This window comes from Grus americana, chromosome 3 (assembly GCF_028858705.1).
Source record: "Grus americana isolate bGruAme1 chromosome 3, bGruAme1.mat, whole genome shotgun sequence".
Classification (NCBI taxonomy): domain Eukaryota; kingdom Metazoa; phylum Chordata; class Aves; order Gruiformes; family Gruidae; genus Grus; species Grus americana.
In genome coordinates, this window is record NC_072854.1 from 30,214,976 (window position 1) to 30,241,545 (window position 26,570).

The following is a 26,570-nucleotide window of genomic DNA, read 5'->3' on the forward strand; positions in this document are numbered from 1 at the left end:
TACAAGGGCATGTAGATACAGGACAAGGGGTAATGGTTTTAAACCGAAAGAGGGTAGATTAGACATAAGGAATAAATTTTTTATGGTGAGGGTGGTGAAACACTGGAACAGGTTACCCAGAGAGGTGGTAAACGCCCCCTCCCTGGAAGTGTTCAAGGCCAGGTTGGATGGGGCTTTGGGCAATGTGGTCTAGTGGAAGGTGTCCCTGCTCATGGCAGGGGGGTTGGAACTAGATGATCTTTAAGGTCGCTTCCAACCCAAACCACTCTGATTCTATGATATCTGATACGATATGCTCATTCATGTGAATCCCTGATCTCAGGTAAAACTATTAGGGGTCTGTGAAGAAAAATGGCATAGCTTGAATTAATTAATTAAATTTAATATAGATTATATTCTTTCATTTTTCAGGTGAACATATAGGGGGAAAACAAACTTTTTTTTTTAATAGTTATAAGTATTCCTCTGGCTTCTAATGAAGCAGAATTCTGTCAGTGCACATCTCATACAGATGGGAAGACGAACTTGACTGTTGTGTAGTTTGAGTAGGTGACACTTCTCTTTTCATCAGACTTTATAAAATAATGAAATTTTATTAATATTTAATTATACCTTAGAAAGGGAAATTAAGAATGTGCATTTTTTGAGTGTTTGGTAGTAGATGAAGAAAGGGCACATATTGAAGGATGAAAAATAATCAGCAAGAAGCTTTAGGGTGTGCTAGAAACTTACTATGCAGTATTGGAAATAGCTGCTGAAGGCACTACAAAAGTTATACAGCACATGGAGAATGTATGTCTGATCTGATTGCCATTAATAAACAGGTTAAAGTATTTTATTATAATTTATGTACTTCTGAAATACTCAGTGCTGAGTTGGCTGGCTGAACTTTTCTGGAGTCTTTCTACAGCCATCCTCCTTATATCAAGGGCCCAGCTCCTTATTAGAAAGGGAAGTCAAAAAAGAAGAGATTTGGAGAATTTATGTATTGTTGAAAAGTGATTTAAACTTGAGCACAGGCTTGATTTTAACTGGTTTTGCTAAAAAATAATTCAAACTCAGCTCTCTTGCTGTGCTGGTTTTGGTTGGGATAGAGTTAATTTTTTTCATAGTAGCTAGTATGGGGCTGTGTTTTGGATTTGTGCTGCAGTGTTGATAACACAGGGATGTTTTCGTTACTGCTGAGCAGTGCTTACACAGAGCCAAGGCCTTTTCTGCTTCTCACCTCACCCCATCAGCAAGTAGGCTGGGGGTGCACAAGGAGCTGGGAGGGGACACAGCCAGAACAGCTGACCCCAACTGACCAAAGGGATATTCCATACTGTATGACGTCATGCTCAACAGTATAAAGCTGGGGGAGGAAGAAGGAAAGGGGATGACGTTCAGAGTGATGGCGTTTGTATTCCCAAGTAACCATTACACATGATGGAGCCCTGCTTTCCTGGAGATGGCTGAACACCTGCCTACCCATGGGAAGTGGTGAATGAATTCCTTGTTTTGCTTTCCTTGTTTGTGCAGCTTTTGCTTTACCTATTAAACTGTCTTTACCTCAACTCACGAGTTTTCTCACTGTTACCCTTCTGATTCTCCCCCCATCCTGCCAACGGGGAGTGAGTAAGCAGCTGTGTGGTGTTTAGTTGCCAGCTGATGTTAAACCACGACACTTGTCCATTTCTTGAAATTTTGCATGAGACATTGGAAAACACCCCACCTTATTTCAATGTTAAATGCATACTTTCCTACGCAACGTGTGGGCCTGAGCAAACAGCTTGCACAAATGCAGTGCAAATGTGTGAAGGTGCCATGGTCTTATAAAATACTGGTTTGTTACAAAATTGTAAAATATGGGTACTGGCGGTGGAAGGAGCTCACCTCTTCTTCTGCTATCAACCATCATGATTCAGCTGATATAAAGGTACCTATTTTTCTATTTACAGTGAAAATTTAGCCTATGCTTTTAATAAAAGTGGTACAGTAGTAAAATTCAGTCCAGGTTTATTTCTTAGGTTGTTGATTATTTTTGGGACTCATAGGGCCCAGGGCCTGTTTTTCTCTACCCAAAAGCAACCAATCTTTTAGATTAGTTGAGTCACGAGCGTGCAGAAGAAGTTGAAATTGTGAAAGACCCAACCACCACTTTCGTTTCATATTTCTCATGAACTCATATTACATAAGGAGTTTTTGTTTGTTTGTTTGCTTATTTTCCTCCTAACTGTGAATAATCAAAGCTGGAGTTCTCTAGTTTTCAGTGACCATGACTGTTATCATGATCCTTTGCTGCTCTGGGATCCCAGTTTAATTCCTTTTGGCTGAAGATCATTCAATCATCTGTACATCTTATTTGGAAAATCAGTGTAATTATTTTTCAATGTGAAAAATATTCAAAAATATTCTAACTGTTGTTTTTGTTGTTTTATGTGACCAACATAGAAGAAACATTAGATACTCCTTTCACTCTACTTGTTATTTGTGTTTTAGGGATAGTTGTTGCCATGTGATTAGTTGCTTCATTAATTATTTTTTTTTAATAAAGTTTTTGTGGTTTTGTGGAGGCTTTTTGTGATTCTGTTAAGATATGAAAAATGTTTGGTGATCTTGACCCACAAGTTTCTATATTGGAAAAGGAAATTCATAAACCAGAAAATTCAAGATAAAAACTTTTTTTTTTTAAATTTTGCACAGCTGCCTAATGACTTCAGTTATATTCAGCTGAAGTGTCAAGATGAACACGGGAATTCTGTTTACAACCTTTCATTGTGATGACTGTTTAATATTTTGATTGTACGCCTTATTCAGGTGGGAGAGACTGAAGGGCACTGATCTCATAATCTGATATAATATTGCACGTTTATGATTTTCTACTAACAATGAAAGTATAGCTATAGAAAAAAATTCCCAAATGTATAGAGGCTTAACTATGAGCTTGAGCTAGTTGACACTGAAATGTACTCAACACATTTTCAATGCACATTGCTCTATATTATCACTCGAAAAGGCTCTTCACCAAGAGGACGGTCAGTCACTGGAACAGGCTCCCCAGGGAAGTGGTCAGAGCACCAAGCCTGTCAGAGTTCAAGAAGCGTCTGGATGATGCTCTTAGTCATATGATTTTGGTTTAGGTAGTCCTGCGAGGAGCAGGGAGTTGGACTCCATGATCCATATAGAACCCCTCCAATGTGATATATTCTATGATTCTATTATTCTATGTGTTACTTACCAGAACTAGGTAACTGTAGGGACATCACCTGTAAGTTGCTCTGTTTTGTTGTTTATAGATCGCTTTATTAGTTATTCAGTGTACACTATAGTATATAGAGTAATTCAGGTGGGAAGAGACACCTTCTCCTGCTCAAACTGTGGTCAGCTATGAGATCAGACCAGGCTGCTCAGGACTTTACTCAGCTGAACCTTGAAAACATCCAAGTGTGGAGTCTGCACAACATCTCTGGGGAACCTGTTCCAGTTCTTGACTGACTGCACAGTGAAAACATTTTTCCTTATATCCAGTACAAACATATCTTGTATCCATTTGTGTCTATTGATATATATTCATGTAAACAGACTAAAAATCTTATCTAGTGACAATAAAATTTGCCTCTGACTGGAGAACTTCATACCAGATGAAATTAATCTTTTCAGTTCTCTTTAATGCTTGAATTGTCTAGCTTCTATGGTCATAGAATCATAGAATGGTTTGGGTTGGAAGGGACCTTAAAGGTTATCTAGTTCCAACCCCCCTGCCATGGGCAGGGACACCCTCCACTAGACCACATTGCCCAAAGCTCCATCCAACCTGGCCTTGAACACTTCCAGGGACGGGGCCTCCACAACCCCTCTGGGCAACCTGTTGCAGTGTCCCACCACGCTCACAGTAAAGGATTTCTTCCTAATATCTAATCTAAATCTATTCTCCTTCGTCTTAAGGCCATTACCTCTTGTCCTATAACTACATGCCCTTGTAAACAGTCCCTCTCTAGTTTTTTTGTAGGCCCTCCTCAGGTACTGGAAGGCTGCTAGAAGGTCTCCCAGGAGCTTTCATTTCTCCAGGCTGAACAACCCCAACTCTCTCAGCCTGTCCTCATAGGAGAGGTGCTCCAGCCCTCTGATCATCTTCGTGGCCCTCCTCTGGACTCCTGTAACATGTCCATGTCTTTCTAGTACTGGGAACCCCAGAGCTGGATGCGGTATTCCAGGTGGGGTCTCATGAGAGTGGAGTAGAGGGGGAGGATCTCCTCCCTTGACCTGCTGGCCATGCTTCTTGTTATGCAGCCCAGGACACGGTTGGCTTTCTGTGCTGCAAGCACGCACTGCCAGCTCATGTTGAGCTTTTCACCAACCCAGTCCCCCAAGTCCTTCTCCTCAGGGCTGCTCTGAATCCATCCTCCACCCAGTCTGTAATCATGCTTGGGATTGCACCGATGCATGCCCCAAGACCTTGCACTTGGCCTTGTTGAACTTCATGCGGTTCGCACAGGCCCACCTCTCAAGCCTGTCAAGGTCCCTCTGGATGGTATCCCTTCCCTCCAGGGTTTTGACCACACCACACAGCAAATTTATGTTAGGCAATAACATATTATTTTATATAATTGTTTACAGCATACCATATAGGACCTTAGCTTATTGAAAGATTACTTAATAAATATTTTTTTAAAGAGTTGTGGTTTTCAACATTGTTGCTTTTTCGTATCCAACATGTTACTCTTACATACATCAATTCTTGCTCCACTATATGCAGTGAAAATTATAATTCTTTACTGAAAAATAAAGAAATTATATAGTTGCTTGTTAGCATTGTCCTTTCTGTGATTCTGGAAGTGCGTATCAGATACTTACATTTGCATATCGTCCCTTTTTAATGAACATGACATTCCACCCATGTACAGGTTTTCATCTCCCTTTATATACTTCATCTTTTTCCATATGAAATAGAAGCATCTGGGCTGTAGGTTATATGGTCTTTGGTACGGCAACTATTTCATAGTACAAAATTAATAAGCAATACTGCTACTATTCCTATTTGAACACTGTTTTCTTAAGATTATTTTTCCTTTCTTCTTGAAATTTGTGAGGTATTTTTCTTTCCATTCCTATTGTCTAAAGCTCATGTTATTTTTCTCTTTCACTATCCCAAAATCATCTAATTATTTTTCCTCTGCACACAATCCATAGAAATGGCATTGCATTTTATCAATAAAAAACGTTTCATACTGATTATGTAACACATCTTTCACTGTAATATTTATGAATTTTGTGTATTTTATTTTTCTTTATTTTTGCTGGCTTACTGACAATGGGTTAAAACGACTATGTCATCTTCTCAGAGGTTTTGTTTAGGAATTAAAGAAAACATTCTTATTGGTTTATTTCTGGTGCATTTTACTGTCCATGTATATTTAATCATATGCTCTTCTAGTAGGTCAATTAAGATACATTGTATAAAGATATGTAAAGGTATTACATGATAAGAGCTTTAACTAAATATTTTTCATAAATTAACTCTTAGAAAGCAGGATATTTAGTTTATTACATGAAGATTTCTACTGCTCATTAGCTTCTGTACTGCCCAGAGATACTTAACAGCACATATGAAATGTACCTACGGTGCTTTGATGCTATTTCAATAGAATAAGAAAAGCAGAAAAAGATTGTTTTGACAAAGTTCGAACTAAATACTCAAGTAAAAAACTGTAGATGACATTTTAAAATTTATGTGAACTCTTCTGTAGAATTACAGCTACAGTGTGGAAGAAAATGGACTAATTAACTTGTGCAAAACTAGCCTCTAATGGAAGTATCTGACTTTGAACTACTGCTGTTTGAACAGTCGGCTGGAAGGACAAATACGGGAAAGACATCAGTAGAATTAATGACGGTGGAAAAGCGGCTTCAGAGAGATGAGACTATATTGCTCAGATAGTCCATGGGGAGAAAACAGTAGGAGAGACTCTAGATTTGTTTAAAAAGGAAAATGACAATAATCTATTTTATATGTTGTACATAAGTATAAAAGTTGCATCTGAGAGCAGTAGATTTTGCAGTGCCAATTTTCATTGCTTCTAGCATTGCTAGTAGAGCTGTTATAAATATTCATAACAATTTTATCACTCCAACCAACTGCTTTAATATATAGTATGACAAACATATTAAATGTTTATTTTCTTACAGCTTTTTTATACTCAGAAAACAAATGTTGATTGATACAGTGCAGAGGATTTTAAAAGAACCCTAGTGTCTTTTTTTTTAAAGACCTGCATTTGTTAAACAGGGCAATGTTTTCTCTCAGCTATACTTCCTTTTAATTCTGGATATGTTATCTAGAACTTATTTCTTCTTTCATGCAATAAATAAAAACGGCTTCTCTAAGAATAAGTCTGAAGCCTTCTTAGAGCTACAAGATCTAAGCAGTGTGACTGAGGTAGCTCAGTTCTGGATATTATTGCTAATTCCGCACAGAGATGCTTTACTTCTGGGTTATAAATTCAACCAGACTTCTGGGGATCAAGCATTATGAAAGAGCATTAGGACTGAGAGTGGCTCCTCAGGGAAGAACTTACAAAGTGGCAAAGGGGAGCAGCGGCAGCAGAGTTTCCACAAAGGCTGTTTGGGCTGGTGCAGGGTGTACCGCAGCCCTGCGGGGCTTGGCACTGCTTGCCACTCTTCTGAAAAGAAGCAGATTGATTCCCAGCCTGACAGCTGGCTGACGGGTCTGGTTCTGCACCCACAAGGGCAAACCTCATCTGGTTAGGGACGAAACTTGGAGCTTTGTCTGCCTGACTGTAATTTCTGCACAAGTTCTCTTGAATATGTACCACGTACTAGCTTTCTGACATGGGGAAAAAACACAGGAGAAAGAGAGGTTCCCTCCTCGCTCCTCCTTCCCTCCTTCCCTCATCCCCCCAGAAGGTACATAGTAGCTTTGGTGAAGACAGTTCTTTGTCTTAGTATACAAACCTCTTCTGCCTTACCAGAGAACACAATAATCTTTGGGCAGCACATATTTGCTGGGTTTTTTAACTTAAACTACAATAGTGTCACCCATGGTGTTACTGATTATTCATTGTACTCACAATTTTCATTTATCAACCACATATCCTCTTGGTTCACACTTTGTTGTTGAAATATCTCAGGTTCACCATAAAACTCCAAATATAACAGCTATGGCTTTGATATATGGATGTGAGGAAAAGGATCAAAGGAATATAACGTGAACAGACACAGAGCCATCTGCAGGACAAGATTTTAGATACCAATCTTTTCTATTAATTTTTCTATCATGTTACAGTGGATCATACTATTTGATAAACATTATTAAATGCATGTCCGTATAAGAAAGCAAAAACTGAGTGAGTGGGGAGCAATTCTCTGAAAGGTAAGCATATTGGTATATGTTTTCATTAATCAGCATTCCCCAGGCATATACAAACACGGGATGTTAAAAGAATGCATATTTCACAAATTACTTATAGAAGTTAAAACTATTCTTTTTGCTTAGCTTCACTCCCCCTTAACAGCACAATCTACTTCCACTGCACTGTATGAACAGTAGCCAGAAATCGGTAGCAACTCCTGCTGCTCTTTTGGAAGGCACTAGGACATCCATTGACAATGACTCCAACATAAAATTTCACATTCAAGTGTCAGTACAGCTTCTCAAAGAAAATTTAAATATTTGCTTTGAATGGCCAACAGTAGGTGTAACTGCAAACCGCAGAATGATAACACAGATTATTGTCTCTGTCTTTAATGCTGCCCTAGTGTTTATTTGCCTGCCAACACAGCCCTGCCTCTCAGGCAGTATGAATAATTTGCTTAGTCCTTGTCTCAAGTGTAGCGCAGGCAAATGGAAATGGACCTTACAATAGCATTGCTTTCACTTTGTCTTCTAGCTTCAGTTTTTGTGTCTATATAACTCTATTCCTTTGTTAGCTGTAAGCACGTTACCTTCCACGATATCAGTGGTTTGTCAGGATGACGAGAGAAAGGCATATTGACTAAATAGACTTGGATACACTATACAGACCATGTAAGTTGAAAGATAGTTGGTCATAACATAGTAAAGAGTTGTTAAGCAAAAAAAAAAAAACAAAAACACCAAAACAAAACAAAAAACCCAAGCTATGAATGAGCATTTTTACATCCTGCAAAAAGTGGAATGCATTTTTAATCTGCATGCCCTTCCATAAGAAGTGTGTGGAAGAGCAGAAATAGGAAAGAGTGTGTAGCTATTCCAAATCTCCTGCTTGCAACTGCTATAGGGCTGCACCTTCTTCTCCCTCAAATGCACTTCTGTAGGTATTCATAACCAACCTGTGAATTCTGTAACTTTTATGCAATTCAGTGGTTTCTCCCTAGAAAGCAAAGACAGCTGGTATGCCAGAAACTTTACAGTCTTCATACCCTTGACTTTCCCACTATTGTGTTTTAGAAACTGCACTTCTTTCCAGGCTTCCAAAATTCAAAAATTAATAGTTTTGTTATGCTCATAATTTACACTAAATTAGTTTAATGCATTTTTTCAGTATCTTTGATTTCTTTTATTTTACTTTAATACTAATGATTCGGGGCGGGGGGGGGGGAGGGATCTTCAGCAGATATAATTATTTTTGCCTTGATCTAAGCCACTTGCTGTGGACAAATAGTTAGATGCCTGATTCCTCCTTGGGACCTAGAGGAAAGCTTTACATCCCCAGGTGATTCCTGGTTTGTATGCTCTCTTTACATGCTTTTACTGCCCAGTCTCCTTGTGCCAGAGGCTTTGCTGGAGCCCTTCTAATTCACTGGGAGAAGTCTACCCAAACCACAGCGTGTCCCCAGGTGGTTAGCATGTGGCAGCAGTATGAATAGCACCAAAGAAACAACAGCTCTTTCTTCCCTGTCAGCTGTCCTTTGGGAATTGTTCATCTTTTCCCTGTCTTCACGTAAAGATAAGAATAATAGATACCTATAGCCATAAATTGTTTTAGACACTCAGATTAAAAGCACTGAGGAAATACTATCAACTGTAAAATAAGAACACTGACTTTTCACTTATAAAAAACATTTAAGGAAGATAGAAATTGCCATGAGAATAGAAACGTCTATTGAAATGTGTCTCCATGGGCAGATTTTTTAAAAAAATATTTTTAAGAAGCAGGCTATCAAATTGTCAAAATAATGCAGATGGACAGTTTTATTGAATAACTTCTGCTGGAAACTGCAATTGGTTCACCCTTTAGTAATTGTGAAAGTACGGTTTATGTTAAACCTGTTTTAATTTAAACTTTTTATTAAAAGAGTGGCCCCTGTCTTCTAATACTGAGTAGGTGGAAGTGTTTAGGACAAAGTTGCCAAATACGGATAGTATTAACTAAAAATTTTCCTATGTGATGGATATCAAAAAAAAATAAGGTATATATTTTCTTCAGAAGTTTAACAGTGATTATATAGATTTTAAAAAGTGATTCCAACATTGCAGCTGCAAAAGAGTAAAAATTCAATAGCAGGATTCTTGCAATAATTGACTAATCAATAGTAAATAATAGAATTCTACATAGCATTATTTTTTGAAAAAGATGTGTAATGTTCAAACACTGTATTTGTCACCTGTTAAAATGATATCTCCAAATGATATCCAGATTTCTTAAAATGAGGCGAGGCTGCAATCTCATCTTTCTGTGTTTTAGAAACTAGCTAACAAAGTAAACAGCATATCTTTGACTTTCTACAGAGTCCAAATAAAGTGGTGGTGGTGGTGCTGCTGGGGTTATGTTTTGACTATTCATGGCAACTCTGGGAAATATAATCCTTTTCCCAACCTTTTAATATCTGTGGAATGAGTCTGCTGCATTGACTATGAGAAGCAATCCACAATAAGTTTTCCAGCCTTCAGCCTTCTGCGGGAATTTTGGGGTTTGGATCCCACTGTAGTATATCCTCATGGATTTTAATGTCTGGTGAAGTTATTCACTAGGACAGGACAGATGTGACCTGGCACTGATCAGATGGAAAACTGCTAATACACTGCACTACACCATATTTTATTACCTAACAATTTTTGAAAATGCCCCTGGTATAATCAGCAGTGCATAGAAGAAGCAGCTGCACAAAACCATGCACAATACTGTTAGCACTTCCTTGCTAATGTGGCTTCAACACTTTTTGGTACCCAGAGTTAAATATTTTAAATACAACTCTTCTTTTGGTTTTCTTCTGAGAAAAACTGATAGCCCATGAACTGGCTTACCTTTGTGAACCTGTACATAGTTTTGAGAATATAGTTTTAAAATGTTATTTTTCCATAAAACTCATTGTCAACAGAGTTTTCCAGTTTTTCAGCCTTTTTAAAACAATTTAGGTGATAGAACTGCCTATGATGTACCCTACACTGACAGTCACAGAAGTATGATCACTTACAAATGCTTCTGTATAGAAGTGCTCTATTTATGACTACAGGGATTGTCCTTCTGTCTTCATCAATAGTGTGGTGTCACATTTAATAACCACCTTGAGCTCAAAGTTGTCTTCTTTGTCACTGACTATCAGGAAACAGTCACTACTGTGTAACTCACACTCTTTTTCCTGTGCATACAGCATTGCATTTATCTCTCTTAGAATATGTGGGGTTTTTTCTTAGTATAGCCTAGCAAGAAATCCTGATCAGATTTGCTTATTATTAACCATACTACCATTTTCTGTGCTCATCTGCACATTTCAACAGAAACTTTTGTATTTTATACTGTGTCAAAGTGCTACAAATCACTAGCCCAGAAACAAATTGCCATGAGGTCCATTAAAAACACTCACAAGGGACAATAATTCCCAATGCATAATTATTTTCCTCTTTGATTATTCACTCAGTTTTTAGTTAATTTAATATGTTTTACCAAAAAATCTAAGTAAAATTTCAAAATTAGAATAACAACTACTTCGCAGATCTTCAAGCCTATAAGCCAAATAATGTAATAATATATTATGGTTTGTGCCTTTTCTAATTTTGAAAAAAGAAATAAAAAATTTATCTTAAACAGCATTCCAGGTCTTTAACAGTCATCTTGGCAGTTGGCCACAACACACACATCTAGCTACGCAAACTGTGGTATCTTCTGCTTCATCAAGATGGGGCAGGGTATGTGTGGTGTGTGTGCTACAAAAAGCAGAACATGCAACTATTTGGAAACAAAACAACTTTTTTGTGTCAATTCATCTGATTGGCTATACCCATTAAAGTGTCATCAAGGTCTAGATTTTTATTTCCTTAGAACTGAACTTGTTCCATTAAATGATTTATTTTGCTTAATGAGTGAATTGCAGTAGAAAATATTTCTCCGTCACTATCTGTCAGGCATCTCATTAAATCTGCTTTGTCTGATGTGATCTGTTTTCATTAAGCTATGTTAACAAGTTAATTATGCAACTACAAACTATTTTTCTATTGATAAGTCCTATCTGAATACATAAATCATGACTTTGGTTCCCAGGATGATGGGCAACAATGGGAAGAACAAAGGAAATTATTTGTTACTACTACAACTGTACTCTGAAATATTAGATATGAGAAATGAGATATAAAATTATGAAATATGAGAATATGAAACGCAAGGAGAAGGTCCATTTCCTCAGAAGTAACAATTCGCATGTTTATCTGACAAAACAGCATCATCAGTAAATCCTTCCTATAACTAAGCATGATTATCTAGTGTAAAGTTAACATACATTAGTTAGAGGGATTTCTTAATAGAGGTAGGAATAATTTTAGAAACATAGTAAATTACTGAATATAATAAATGTAAGCAGAGTGACTATTAATATTACAATTACTTATAATTAATACTAATTAGTGATCAAGGATTTGTGCCAATAACTGTTAGAGCAATACTGAAAAAATAAAACTATACTGTTTCTATTCTAAGTATTTACCACTCTCTGGAACTAAACTAGAGATTAATTTTTGTGTTGGGTTTGCGTGGCAAGGTTTTGGTAGCAGGGGGGGCTACAGGGGTGGCTTCTGTGAGAAGCTGCTAGAAGCTCCCCCTGTGTCTGATAGAGCCAATGCCAGCCGGCTCTAAGACGGGCCCGCTGCTGGCCAAGGCCAAGCCAATCAGCGCCTCTGTGATAACATATTTAAGAAGAAGAAAAACACTTAGAGAGAGAGAGCTTTTGCAGCCGGAGAGAGAGGAGTGAGAAGATGTAAGAAACTCTGCAGACACCAAGGTCAGTACAGAAGGAGGGGCAGGAGGAGCTCCAGGCGCCGGAGCAGAGATCCCCCTGCAGCCCGTGGTGAAGACCATGGTGAAGCAGGCTGTCCCCCTGCAGCCCATGGAGGAAGGATGAGGGGGGTGTAGAGATTCCACCTGCAGCCCGTGGAGGACCCCACGCCGGAGCAGGTGGAGGCACCTGAAGGAGGCTGTGGCCCGTGGGAAGCCCATGCTGGAGCAAGTTCCTGGCCGGACCGGTGGACCCATGAAGAGGGGAGCCCACGCCAGGGCAGGTTTGCTGGCAGGACTTGTGACCCCGTGGGGGACCCCACGCTGGAGCAGTTTGCTCCTGAAGGTCTGCACCCCATGAGAGGGACTCCATGCTGGAGCAGGGGAACGATGAGAGGAGTCCTCCCCCTGAGGATGAAGAAGCGGCAGAAACACCGTGAGATGAACTGACCGTAACCCCCACTCCCCGTCCCCCTTGTGCTGCTGAGGGGGGGAAGGTTGAAGCCGGGAGTGAAGTTGAGCCCGGGAAGATGGGAGGGGTGGGGGGAAGTGTTTTAAGAGTTGATTTTATTTTCTCATTCCTCTACTCTGTTTTGCCTAGTAATAAATTAGATGAATTCCCTCTCTAAGTTTGGTCTGTTTTGCTCGTGACAATAATTAGCGAGTGATCTCTCCCTGTCCTTATCTCGACCTACAAGCATTTCGTTATGCCTTTTCTCCCCTGTTTCATGAATGAGGGGAGTGATAGAGCGGCTCTGGTGGGCACCTGGCCTCCAGCCAGGCTCAACCCACCACAATTTTAAAACAAAAATAATTTTTTAAATTAGATTTCAAGATTCAACACCTTGATTTTTTTTAAATTATTTTGTTGTGGGTTTTGTTGTTAGGTGATTTTTTTTTTAGATGACTGCTTAATGCCACTTATACAAATGCATTGAATGTTTCAGTATTTTCAAATCTGCTTTTGTAAAAAAAAAACACCCAACAATCTAACAGCCAAATTTATCTCGTCTGGAATTCTCGAATTACTCATCAGTATTTGATTTCCTGATAATACTGAAAATACATATTTTCTATGGGGAAAAAATGAATTATGATAAGAAAGTTCCAACTAAGAGAAACAAAAAAACAGGATGTACAGAATCCATAGCTGTTTGTGTCTTCAAAGAGAAGTTAATCTATAATTGATGTAGAACTGCTTATCCTGCAAATCAAGATGCCACACCACAAACCGACTGCCAAGGAAAAGGGCAATGATTTTCAACTGTGGTTCAGTATAACGTATATTTTCAACAAAAATTCCACTAATTTGTATCTGGCTCTTTAGTATTCTTCATGCTTTCCTCCCCTTGTCTGCTCAATCTTATTTGTCAATCTCAAAGGACTGTCATCATACCAGTTTTCTATCAGGTACTATACCATATCATTCACTTCTGTAGGCATCAAAGTTCAAATAAAAAAAAATCCAACCTTTGATGTGCCAGGTCATCGGGCGCCATCTTATAGCATATCTCAGTGTCTGCTAAGAAAGTATCGCATCTTATACTGGTGATGGTAGTGTATTTTTGAGGATTATTTTATGAAAACATTTACTGCTATAAACCTATTTTGCTTTGGCCCAAACAGCAAATGTTAGCATACTTACGAACTAGACAAAAATTTGCTACCAAATTTTTGTTTGCTTTCCTAAAAAATTGGTTTTTAATTTCTTTTTGTGTTAGATTAGTATTCACTTTGATGTCTGAATATGTCATACACATTGTACTCACTGATTAATTATATCACTTTTGCATTCTAATTGCTTTACTGTAACTTTTGCTATTGCTGCATATAAGTGGACATAAGTAGTTGAAAAGAGCTAAAAGCAATGTTTCTGTTTTGAATCTAGTATTTTTATCATGTAGGTAAGTTAACTGGGAGACACAAACATTTTCAAATCAGTGTATCTTTTCATGAACACTTTTAGTTCAGTGCAGCAGAACTGGGCTCAGTATTTGTTTCATCTGCTATCAACAATGAGGAGAGGCAAATTCTAGAGAGTATTCCTCACCATCTATTTTATTATTCTGTGGTATATTATATATACTATACTCAACAAAGCAAGAATTATGTTCTTCTATGTACAGATGTTTTAGTACTCTATTAGCATAAATCTGTGTTATGGAATATTTTGCAAATAACCTCAGATTTTGTGTTAAAGTAGATTTATATACTATTGCTCCAGTTAATATATATTTATAGATAGTATTAAAAATGTTCTTAAAACACAAATTTTAAAACAATTTTCATCAGAGTTAACAATTTAGCAGCTATACTTATTTTTTTCAGTATTACAGAATTCATTAATTTCTGAAATTATCATTTACAGGTATTCACTTCACTAACTTTATCATGCTTTTAAATAAAATTCTCTTATAGATCTGATTACATACCTGTGGAAGTGCAAGTATTTGAATGAGTAATGGGTCAATCTAAACAGCTGCTCCTGGCAATTATATTCAGGAACTCAGGGAAAGGACAAGATGCAGCAACTGGGAGACTGTCATGCAGTCAACAGTGGTATGAATTTAATTCTTAGTGACACTTGAAAAGTCCCTAACAGTATCTGACTTAGAATGTGCACAGAGAACAAGGTGCAAAAATATGGGCTGGCCACTTTGATCAAAAGACTGGAAGCTTCTTTTCTCTTTATTCCCGTAAGTAACTAGGAGAAACAATCCTTGATCACATGTATATAGCAGTTTTCAGATCAAGTAAGACTCAAGGAACATAAGCAAACGCAAGCAGTCAGGTGGAAAGAGAAAATATCAACACCTCTCTAGCTCTTGTGACTACAAAAAAGGCAACAGTATTTGGACTGAATGAATAATTACATGTGTGGTGGGTTGACCCTGGCTGGAGGCCAGGTGCCCACCAGAGCCGCTCTATCACTCCCCTCATTCACTAAACAGGGGAGAAAAGGCATAACGAAACGCTTGTAGGTTGAGATAAGGACAGGGAGAGATCACTCACTAATTATCGTCACGAGCAAAACAGACCAAACTTAGAGAGGGAATTCATCTAATTTATTACTAGGCAAAACAGAGTAGAGGAATGAGAAAATAAAATCAACTCTTAAAACACTTCCCCCCACCCCTCCCATCTTCCCGGGCTCAACTTCACTCCCGGCTTCAACCTTCCAACTTCCCCCCCCTCAGCGGCACAAGGGGGACGGGGAGTGGAGGTTACGGTCAGTTCATCTCACGGTGTTTCTGCCGCTTCTTCATCCTCAGGGGGAGGACTCCTCTCATCGTTCCCCTGCTCCAGCATGGAGTCCCTCTCACGGGGTGCAGACCTTCAGGAGCAAACTGCTCCAGCGTGGGGTCCCCCACGGGGTCACAAGTCCTGCCAGCAAACCTGCCCTGGCGTGGGCTCCCCTCTTCACGGGTCCACCGGTCCGGCCTGGAACTTGCTCCAGCGTGGGCTTCCCACGGGCCGCAGCCTCCTTCAGGTGCCTCCACCTGCTCCGGCGTGGGGTCCTCCACGGGCTGCAGGTGGAATCGCTACACCCCCTCATCCTTCCTCCATGGGCTGCAGGGGGACAGCCTGCTGCACCATGGTCTTCACCACGGGCTGCAGGGGGATCTCTGCTCCGGCACCTGGAGTACCTCCTCCTCTTCCTTCTGTACTGACCTTGGTGTCTGCAGAGCTTCTTACATCTTCTCACTCCTCTCTCCGGCTGCAAAAGCGCTCGCTCTCTAAGTGTTTTTTCTTCTTCTTAAATATGTTATCACAGAGGCGCTGATTGGCTTGGCCTTGGCCAGCAGCGGGCCCGTCTTAGAGCCGGCTGGCATTGGCTCTATCAATCAGACACAGGGGAAGCTTCTAGCAGCTTCTCACAGAAGCCACCCCTGTAGCCCCCCCCGCTACCAAAACCTTGCCACACAAACCCAACACAACATGCAAGGAATATCCAGAGAAACTGTCAGGACCTTGACTGCATCAACGGGCTCTAATTGGCATGACCAGCCTATAATCATCTTTCTCTGCACTCTTCTTTGGTGACCTCTTTCCCCTCTCTCACAGGTTTAACTGCCTGTGTTCAAGGTCAGCTCTGACGCAACCTAGCGCTGTCACCTTGGATCACCCTAGTGTGAAAACAGAACTCGCCTCTGACGTCCACACTTTCATTCATTTACTCATGAGCTGCATTTAAGCTCAGGCCTTCGCACTAGATCCTTTCCAGAGCTTTTTTGTCATGTATGCCTGTATCCAGCTTTGTATCTTGCTGATTCTGATCTGCTGACTTGACTACCCAGTTTGACTGCAAACCTACTTCATCACTACGTACTTGTCTGGTGATCACTGGACTTTTGGCTGAATCTGTGAATCCGCAGTGTTCTTGCGGGTATTGAGGGACTGTGCCCTTTGCTGGTGAGGACACTGTCCCTGCCAGCCTTGCTGTCACCCTTGGTTCCTGCTCTCCTTCCCTTACAGATTAGACTACTCTAGCTACTCCCTGAAGCAAGGAGTAACAGCAATCCTAATACATTTTGGCTGAACACCCAAACAGATAAGTGAACTAGGACTAGATAAATGGCTCTAGGTGGCTCTGCTTGTGCAGAACGGTGGACAAAATGACCTCCAGAGGTCCTTTCCAACCTCAAACATTCTGTGATTCTGTGATAAACCCCTGTGATTTGCAGAATCAGCGGTTGTTTACAGTAACCTTTAAGTTGTTCCCAATTACTGCCATTAGAGAAACTAGTATTTTCTCTCTTTTGACAAGCTATGGACAGAAGAATCTTGGTACATGATGGATCTTGCTCAACATTTTTCAGAAGCTATTTTGAGAGTTAAAACAAGAAAAGTTACTTTTTTTTTCAAATCATCAGTTGGAATCAACCTCACCGCACTCCAGTTTTGTCATCAAACTTCTAAGTTTGTATTAAGTTTAAATGTGCTTATGTTTAGATTACTAATTTGATTCTGTTTAAAACAATAGAAACAGATATTTTCAATTCAAGCAATGTATTTTTAAAGACTGAAACACAGTTGTGATTATCATCTGTGTGGATAATAGCACTGGACCACAATTAGTTACATATTCTTTTTACTATAAAAATACCCTTCAGTTCTCTTACCTGATATAGTACAAATCACAATCTCAGTAGAAAAGTAATAAAAAAATCCGTATTACCCAAGTGAATCGTCCTTGCGTTATTGATTTAAATAAATAAAACACATAAATGTATGTCCCTCTTGTCTCTTAGAGTAATGAATTCATTTCAAGTTCTGCTTGTCTAAAGCTTTTATACTTTGGAGCACTGAATTAGTTTAACATGTATTAAATTACTTACAGTGAATCCTCCAATTATATTAAGACACAATCCTTCATTCAGACAGCTGATGCTGAGCAGCCTGCAGTAGTCAATTACTTCCTCACAGTTCTTTCCAGTGAATCCTGGCATGCAGCTGCAAATACACCAGTGTATTTTAGAGGACTTGCATTTTAAAAGTTAATTGCATTTAATTATGTTCCATAATTCTATTAAATAATGTTCTTGCAGTAACAAAACAGACCTCATATGTTATTTAAAATAAACAGAACATGTTTTCAAGCAATTAAAAATCAGTTGCATGATTCTGGATATTTTTGCTACTATATAAAATAATTTTTTTCATTAAGGAAAGCATTTTCATACCAATACTTCACATAATCTTCTGGAAACAAAAAACAATCTAGAATGAGGTAATATTTAATAAAAAGCTATAAATGAGGTTTTGGAAATCTCTTAGAATGGATGGGTCAATTAAACCATCAGAGAGAAAAATTAGAAATATGATGATAAATGAGGTTTAAAGTAGTTAGCATCAATCATTACTAATGATTAAGAAAGAGTAGTCAGTAATGACATGCTTAGGTATGTAAGGAACAACGTAAGGAATCTGTGGAGAGAACAATGCATGGTTGTTTTTGTGTTTACTTAATTGCAATTTGGTATTTTCTTTAAAGGAGAAAACTAGCATTTTATTTTTGTGACAGTTTGTTAGTTCCATGTGATGCCAACAAAGCTGTGGGTAACTCTTCTATGGTAAAAGGAACTGCAGACATTTCTTCTGCTTCATGTCAGCACTTATCATTAGTAGGAGAAGATCCTTTTCTTATCTAGCCCTCCAGTGTTTAAAAAAATTCCCTATACACAAAGAAAAAAGATGAGATTCAAATGGACAGTAAGCAAGTGTTATTCAAAAGCAATAATGGAATAGTACAGAAAAATATTTGAATATTTATATCATGCTCAAAATGTGCAAAAAAGTAAAATCCAGACTGCAAAAACTCTCTTTTGTTTTTTTGATAGATACATAATCCCCGTCAATATGTTTTTACAGACATACTTAGCATGATCTTCTGTCTAAAGGCTCTTTCTGGTAGCATGGAAAGAAAAGATTTAAGTAGAAGAGAAAGGAAATGGCCATTTAGCTGAAAAATTTGTGTTTGTGAAGGAACCGAAAAGTAATGGGAAGTTTCTTTAGCTTTTTCTGAGGGGTACTTTGTCTAATGACTCAGCTCAGAAGCTGGAAATCATGAGGATGATGCAGAATTGCTTCTGTTTTTCCTATGCTTTTGCTCCTGATGGATAGGAGATTCGGTCGTGTTGCTTATGCTTCCCCATTTTAAAAAATATCATCATCCCTGGTTTCAGAATGCACGAAGCCTCTCACAGTTATGTAGCATATGAAAGTAAAGGATATATTTTCAATAACAAATAGTTAGGCAACAATAATCAATAGAAAGCATCTGAATTAACCGTATTTTTTAAATCAGTTAAAGATGCCTAATCAGTGGGTATGACTATGCCTCTGAGGGATGCACAGAGGCATCTAGCATGTCCAGAATTTTAAATCACTTATTAACCTTTGGTGAAGTGTTAAACAGTCTGGATTTCACCAGAAAACCCTGGACAGCATTCACGTAGCCCATGTGTAGGACCATTTGGACAGAGGTAGATGGCTATGGAAAAACCTTCTCTAAAAAGTAAGCAGCAATGGACTACATAATCTTCACCCTCCTCTTGAAAAAAATTCTGTATGTAAATCCTATAATTATACTGCTACCATTTCAAGTACTTGGAATCAAAATTTTTGCAAAGTGTGTTCTTAACAAATTTCCAGTTCATGTATTGTAGCTAAAAGGAGTTTTTCATAATACTTAGCAACTTTTATTTCAGCATATTCAAAGATACCAGATAGTTAAATACTTATTTTGCCCTCTGTGCTAGTTTTGGCTGGGATAGAGTTAATTTTTTCCATAGTAGCTGGTATGGGGCTGTGTTTGGATTTGTGCTGCAAACAGTGTTGATAACACAGGGATGTTTTCATTACTGCTGAGCAGTGCTTACACAGAGCCAAGGCCTTTGCTGCTTCTCACCCCACCCCACCAGCGAGGAGGCTGGGCGTACACAAGGAGTTGGGAGGGGACACAGCCGGGACAGCTGACCCCAACTGACCAAAGGGATATTCCATACCATATGATGTCATGCTCAGCATATAAAGCTGGGGGAAGAAGGAGGAAAGGGGAGAAGATCAGAGTGATGGCGTTTGTCTTCCCAAGTAACCATTACACCTGATGGAGCCCTGCTTTCCAGGAGATGGCTGAACACCTGCCTGCCCATCGGCAGTGGTGAATGAATTCCTGGTTTTGCTTTGCTTGTGTGCGCAGCTTTTGCTTTACCTATTAAACTGTCTCTATCTCAACCCATGAGTTTTCTCACTTTCACTCTTCCAATTCTCTCTCCCATCCTACCAGGGGTAATGAGCAAGTGGCTGTGTGCTGCTTAGTTGCCAGCTGGGGCAAAACCATGACACCTACCCTCAAAACAAAAGTACTCATATCAACAGATTATTTGTTGTCCTTTATATTGTAGCACCACAATCATATATTACATTTATATATAAAAGGAATGTAAAGTAAAAAAAAAAATCTTCTGTTATAATTCCATTTTTAAATAACACTTGAAATGAAATCAGAGTGACTCAATTGCAACATTTGTTTTCCTGATTTGTTTTCACCTATGATCCAAAATCAGGTGCAAGGGCTCCTAGCTTTCTTGGTTCAATTTATTTAGGTAATCTATGACTGTTGCATAAAATAGATAATATAGTAAGCCAATTTTAGAAGCTGCTGCTTCTAATTTTTATATTTGTTAATTTTTCCAATTTTTAATTGTTGTTTTGCAATAGACATAGCAATGTCAGAGAAGGTAAGAATAAATTAACAGCAAGAAAGTTGACGGTAAAGTTCCAAAGATGACACTAACAGACCAAATTTTTTCAGAACACCCTTTCACATTTTCTGTGACTTTTTATCATCCTAAAGAACACGGCTAATAGATGAAGATACAAAGTAAACAGTCGGAATTTATTGTGATGGATATTCTTGTCCACTGCCTATTTGAATTCACCTTAAATTTTGACATTTAAGAAAAAATGCTACTATTAGATTCTTAGCACAAAGTTGTATATGATATCAAGACTGAAAGGATGGAATTAGGATACAAGATAGTCATACATCATAACTGAAGTGGAGAAGATTAAATTGAGTCTGTTTGGTTTTATGTTTAGAATGGAAAACAACTGCTTTCCCAAAGAAGAAAGGATAAGTAGATAGAAGCTGAGATGGTGATGGATATAAGCAGAATGCAGCTTGGGCAAAAGGAGAAATACATAAAATAGGGGCAAGCAAAACAAAACAAAAAGGAGTAAAAAGGTCAATACAGCTATTATTTGAATTTGTATACGCATGCAAGTTAAATGCCATTACATTTATTTAAAATGTTAAAATGCTATAAAACTGGATCAGGTAGTAGTGTTACACTAAATGAAACACATGCAGGTTTTTCGTGGAGTAACTAGACATAGTCATAACCTACAGTATTTGACAATGATTACCAAAGGTGAAACAAAATGTCCACTTAAAACTTTGAATGAGAAGCTCCAAACCTCCTGGATAAAGCAACACAGTTAATGATAGGCTTCATTCCAGTAAAATGAGTTAAAACATGACTCACAGCCAGAAAGTTTCCAAGTCTCTGACTTAACAAAACTGAAACAGTTGAACCACTGTTCCTATAGGTCTTCCGAAATCCTCTGTTATTCAAGTAGCTAATGCAAGACATAAATTTACACAGAGAATGTTGAATCCTAAAACCAATAGCACCTGCTGACTGTTGGCCCTCTCTGGAAGTCAGCACCTCCTCTGCATTTCAGCACTCTTGACTTGGGCAAGACTGCAGCTCTCACAACCAAATTACTGAATCTGGTCTCCTTGTGAGAAGGACATGATTCATACGCTATCAAAATGCTTTCTGTCACCTGAGTGCCTCCTTCCAAGTACACAGACATAAGTATACACAGAATTTACATTTATTAAATATTTGGGATTAAGTTGGTAGAAAAATTATTTTAATTTCACAAAAAAATGCGGAAATAATTTTCAATTTATTAACAAGAAACACTAAAAATATTGCAATCACTAATTGGAGCCATCAGGGACTGAATGGCAAAACTAAGGCTGAGTTCTGGAGGTTTTCAATATACGATTGGACGGGGTACTAGATAATCTCATCTAAGCTCCCTTTCCCACAAAAGGTTGGATCAGATGATCTCTCGAGGTGTCTTCCAACCTGGGCTGTTGATTCTATGATTCTGTTGAAACGGAAAGTTCCAGTGCTGCCATATTTATCTAACATTAAAAGTCTGCAGTTTCAGTATCTGGTTTAGGACAGCAGTCCAGGCTTTCTCTGTACCTCTCTGTACAGAGAAAATTGGGAACCTCCAGAAAATGCTTCATCTCATTTGTCCTACAAATTTCTTTTTTGAAGAGATGATAAGTCACTTTCTACAGTTTTTGTTCTTCACTAAGAAAGTCTGTGTGCAACTTGAATGCTAGGGAAAACTACGTGGATTGAACACCATCCAAAGTTTTTACTTAAACAGTATTTACAGGGCCAAGAACTCGATGTTATACAAAGTTCAAGGATAGACTCCTCATTACTCTTTTCATAGTATTCTCTCTAGGATGTTATTTCCCATTTTTAGTGCGTTCCTAGTGTTAAAAATAATAAGCTTACAACCTATCCCATTTCTCAAACTAGCTCTCCACAAACGTGTCTTGCCTGTCTTGTTAAATGTGTATTTTACAGATAACACAACTGAATGCATGAATAATACACAAATATTAAAGGTAAAATCTAAGCACCATTGATATTAACAGGATCTTAACACATGATATTAGTGGTAAACAGGAATGTACCATCTGAGCCCAAAGCTAAAACCTCTAGTACATAGCTTTGCCATATAACTTAAGTGATTCTCTTGATAATTAATATAAATAGGTTGTTAATTGCCCATTTTTACTTACTGTTATATTGATCTAAGTCATTACTTCCACTCTTATTCTAAGATAGCATATCAATGGGAAGACTGTTAAATCACCATGCCTTTCCATAGCTATTTTTATTAACCAATTTGCACGGTACACTGAGGTCCATGGCACAGACCATTTCTACCAGTGCTTCATGAAATTATAAATTATTCAATCTGCATTGTACACAGGGCTGGGATTTTTTTTTTTTTTTTTTTTTTTAAAGAAAGGCAGTCTACATCTTGGTATTAATTGTTCATGTTATGCATATTTTTCAATGCACTTCAAGCATAATTTCATACTAATTCCTGCACCAACATACTATGTAAAAGACTGGCTATATAATAGTACATTATTAGTAGCTTGTATCTTGGGTCTGTGCTATACATATCTATATGGGAAGATATAGCACTGCGTATGTGTTGTATGTGTCTATGTATGTATATATGTATTTAGGTGTAAGTATAAATAAAATTGTGTCGTTTTTTCTTCTTTGGGAAAATTGTAAACACAGTTCTACTTATATTTTAATTTCCAGGCTTCTCAACTGAATCTCTTCTGAAAGACTGTAACTTTATGTTCTATACTTCTGTTATGTACTTGCAGTTTTTAAGTTCATTCATAATGTGTTTTCAGGCTTTTGTGTACCACAGCTTTCAATTTTCTGCTTTTATGAATATCCTAAAATTTGAAAGTTGTTTACTGCACTTCAGTAATGCTTAGCAGAACTTACTCCAGGCAACTAGATAAAAGCCAAGCAAATGGGAAGAGGAAAATTGTATTCCTTAGTGGTGTAAGAAAATATCTAAAAATCTATTTAAAATGGAATGAAATTAGATACTGGGTCACTTCTGTAATTTTCAAATGGATAATTTTAGCATTGTTTTTCTGAATAAAGCACTGTTTAATATGCTTCTTGAAGGATCAATCTAAGACCTACTAATGCATGTCTGTGAATTAGAAATTAAATCACTTATTCTTTCTGAAACAACATAAACATCACACACTCTGAATGGGAGTGGTACCTGTAGTCTCACTTGTCATCAATGTGTCAGGATTTATATATTTTATCTTACAGAATTAATAATGAAACAATTTATAACTTCATAAATGCTTTAAATCTTTTTGTAGCGCTTACTTCAGGAATTTTCAAGACTAACACAGTAGAGCACCAAAAATAAAAACTTGTTAAAAGAAAAGTTCATAGTTTTTTGTGTTCTCTGTGACTGATGATATTTTTTTCTTTCTGCAATCAGTAGTATATCATCAAGTGATCTATGATGTACTGAAATAAATTAATTTCTAATCTTACCGGCAGTTATAGTTCTGCTGTTGAGCTACACAAGTTGCATTATTTAAGCAAGGCAATAATTCACATGGATTCATTATTTTCTCACAGAACTTGCCAGTGAATATTGGCAGACAGATACATGCCACATCCTATAGAAGAGAAGGAAATTAGAAATAATTATTTGTTGTACCCACGGCAATACAGAAATTAGTATTTGCTTCCATTACTATAGAGACCCTAACTAGGACAGGGTTTCATCATATTAAACAGTCTACAAAGACAGAACAAAAAGCAGTCCTAGCCCCAAATAGGTTACAAACATCATTTAGGACAAGTGGAACAGGCCTTCCAGCACAGATTATACCAGAGCTGGGTTTGCTAGCTGGAAATACACCAGTTCTAAATTTGGCTGGCTTTGTGATTTCATAATTGAATCAAGAAGGAGCTTTATAATTCATTTAGGGTTTTTTCTCATTTCTGAATTTGTTCCAATGTAATGTTTGCATCTATCAAACACTAACAGTGCACAAGGTACGTCAGATACCAAATAGTATTCACTAACTAGAGCAGGAGAGAAAATGGTGTGTATCCTTTTTCCCCTTCAATATAAAGCACAGATATGACGGTGGAAGACATCTGTCAGTTACCGCAATCTGTAATTTACACAGTAAGAACAGCAAGTTATTTTACAAAACAAAATATTCCTTAGAGCTGACACTCTCACTCTTATTTTTCTATAGAAAGTAATGTCCCTCATAGGCCTTTTGATGACAGAAAGTAAAGGAAAAATATACAGGGGTTTGTTCCCCCGGTGAAATTAGAAGTGTTCAGGTGTTTCTTTAGAATCAGTCTTAAAGGCATGACCAGAGAACTTTATTTTAACATATATTGAGAGATTTCTATATGTGTGAAGCAAACTACTGTATCTTTGTCTATAGAAATGATTGTACAAAACAGTATGTGCTAGTATACCTGCTAGACAAAATATTTAGACAGATTGCATAATTTAGAAATCTAACAATTTGTTCAGCAATTTATATGTCTCTTTTTTCCTCTCTCTCTCTGTGAGTATGTATCACTGGTATGTGATAATTGAGCTTTTGAACTCTTCTTTCACTATTTTGGTTCTGTATAATCACAGGTATTTGCAATATTCATGCTAATGAAAGAACATTGACAATGTAGTTTGAAATATGACCAGACATGACTTTATTATCAAACCTTTGTGAGTCTGAATGAATTTATTCTATTTTATAAAAAGAAAAAAAGAAAGAAAAAACCCCAGGAACAGATACCACAGGAAAACTAATAGGAAAAACCCCACGATTTAATAAAGATGACTCATGTATCATGCTTTATATCAGAAGATTTTATTAGAGAGAAAAAAAATAAAGAGAGAAAAAAATAAAAATAAAAAAAAAAATTGCTAGTTCCTGAAGTGACCACCAGGCAACTTAACTGAAAATGTGGAATTTGAGCTTTTTAAATGTAGAAATATCAGAAACACTACACATTTAGACAATGCTATGTTTCTTCACAAAGCATGCAAAGCTAATTTAAAAATTTACATTAGAATTAAGTGTTTTGGCACTTTTATAAAACAGATCCTCCTAGAAGCCTTGTCAAGGTATATGGATGACAGGGAGGTGATTAGAAACAGCTGACATGGCTTCACAAAGGACAAATCATGCCTAATTAATCTGATGGTTTTCTACAATGGAGTGATTGTGTTGATAGATAAGGGAAGGGCGACTGAGGTCATGTATCTTGACTTCTGTAGGGCCGTTAACATCGTCCCACACAACATTATTGTTGCCAAATTGGAGAGACATGGGTTTGATGTATGGACTATTCAGTGGATAAGGAATTGGCAGGATGGCCATTTCCAAAGACTTGCAATCAACAGCTCAATGTCCAAATGGAGATCAATGAGTAGAAGTGGATGTATCCCTCATGGGCCTGTACTGTTCAATATCTTTATTAATGCCATAGACAGTGGGATTGAGTGCACTCTCAGCAAGTTTGTGGATGACACCAAGCTGAGTGGTGCAGTTGATTCACTAAAGGGAAGGGATGCCATCCAGAGTCACCTTGACAGGCTTGAGGAGTGGACCTGTGCAAACTATATGAAGTTCAACAAAGCCAAGTGCAAGGTCCTGCACGTGGGTCAGGGCAATCACCAGTATCAGTACAGACTGGGTGATGAATGCATTAAAAGCAGCCCTGTGTAGAAGGACTTGGTGACAATGGTGGATGAAAAATTGGATATGACTCAGCAATGTGTGCTTGTAGCCCAGAAAAACAATTGTATCCTGGGCTGCATAAAAAGAAGTGTGACCAGCAGGTCGAAGGAGGTGAGTCTACCCCTCTACTCCACTCTCATGAGACCCCGCCTGGAGTACTGTGTGCGGGTCTGGGGACCCCAGCACAAGAAAGACATGGAGCTGTTGGAGCGAGTCCAGAAGAGGGCCATGAAAATGGCTTTAGAGAAAGGCTGAGACAATTGGGATTTTTCAGCCTAGAGAAGTGAAGTCACTGGAGAGATATTATTGATACCTTTCAATACTTAAAGAGGGCCTATAAGAAAGATGGAGAGAGACTTTTTACCAGGCCTGTAGTGATAGCACAAGCAATAATGGTTTTAAACTGAAAGAGGGTAGATTTATATTAGATGTAAGGAAGACTTTTTTTA

The 26,570-nt window shown here is 38.0% G+C and overlaps 1 protein-coding gene across 1 annotated transcript in view; it reads right to left on the bottom strand.

Moving 5' to 3' along the window:
- Positions 1 to 26,570, bottom strand: part of EYS (eyes shut homolog) — a 916,770-nt gene that overhangs the window by 824,308 nt on the left and 65,892 nt on the right. Inside the window, exons 4-5 of the mRNA XM_054819879.1 lie at positions 23,900 to 24,027; positions 17,522 to 17,636 (exon numbers count right to left, since the gene is read on the bottom strand). Of these exons, the coding sequence (XP_054675854.1) occupies positions 17,522 to 17,636; positions 23,900 to 24,027 (243 nt within the window). The remainder of the gene's footprint in view (positions 1 to 17,521; positions 17,637 to 23,899; positions 24,028 to 26,570) is intronic.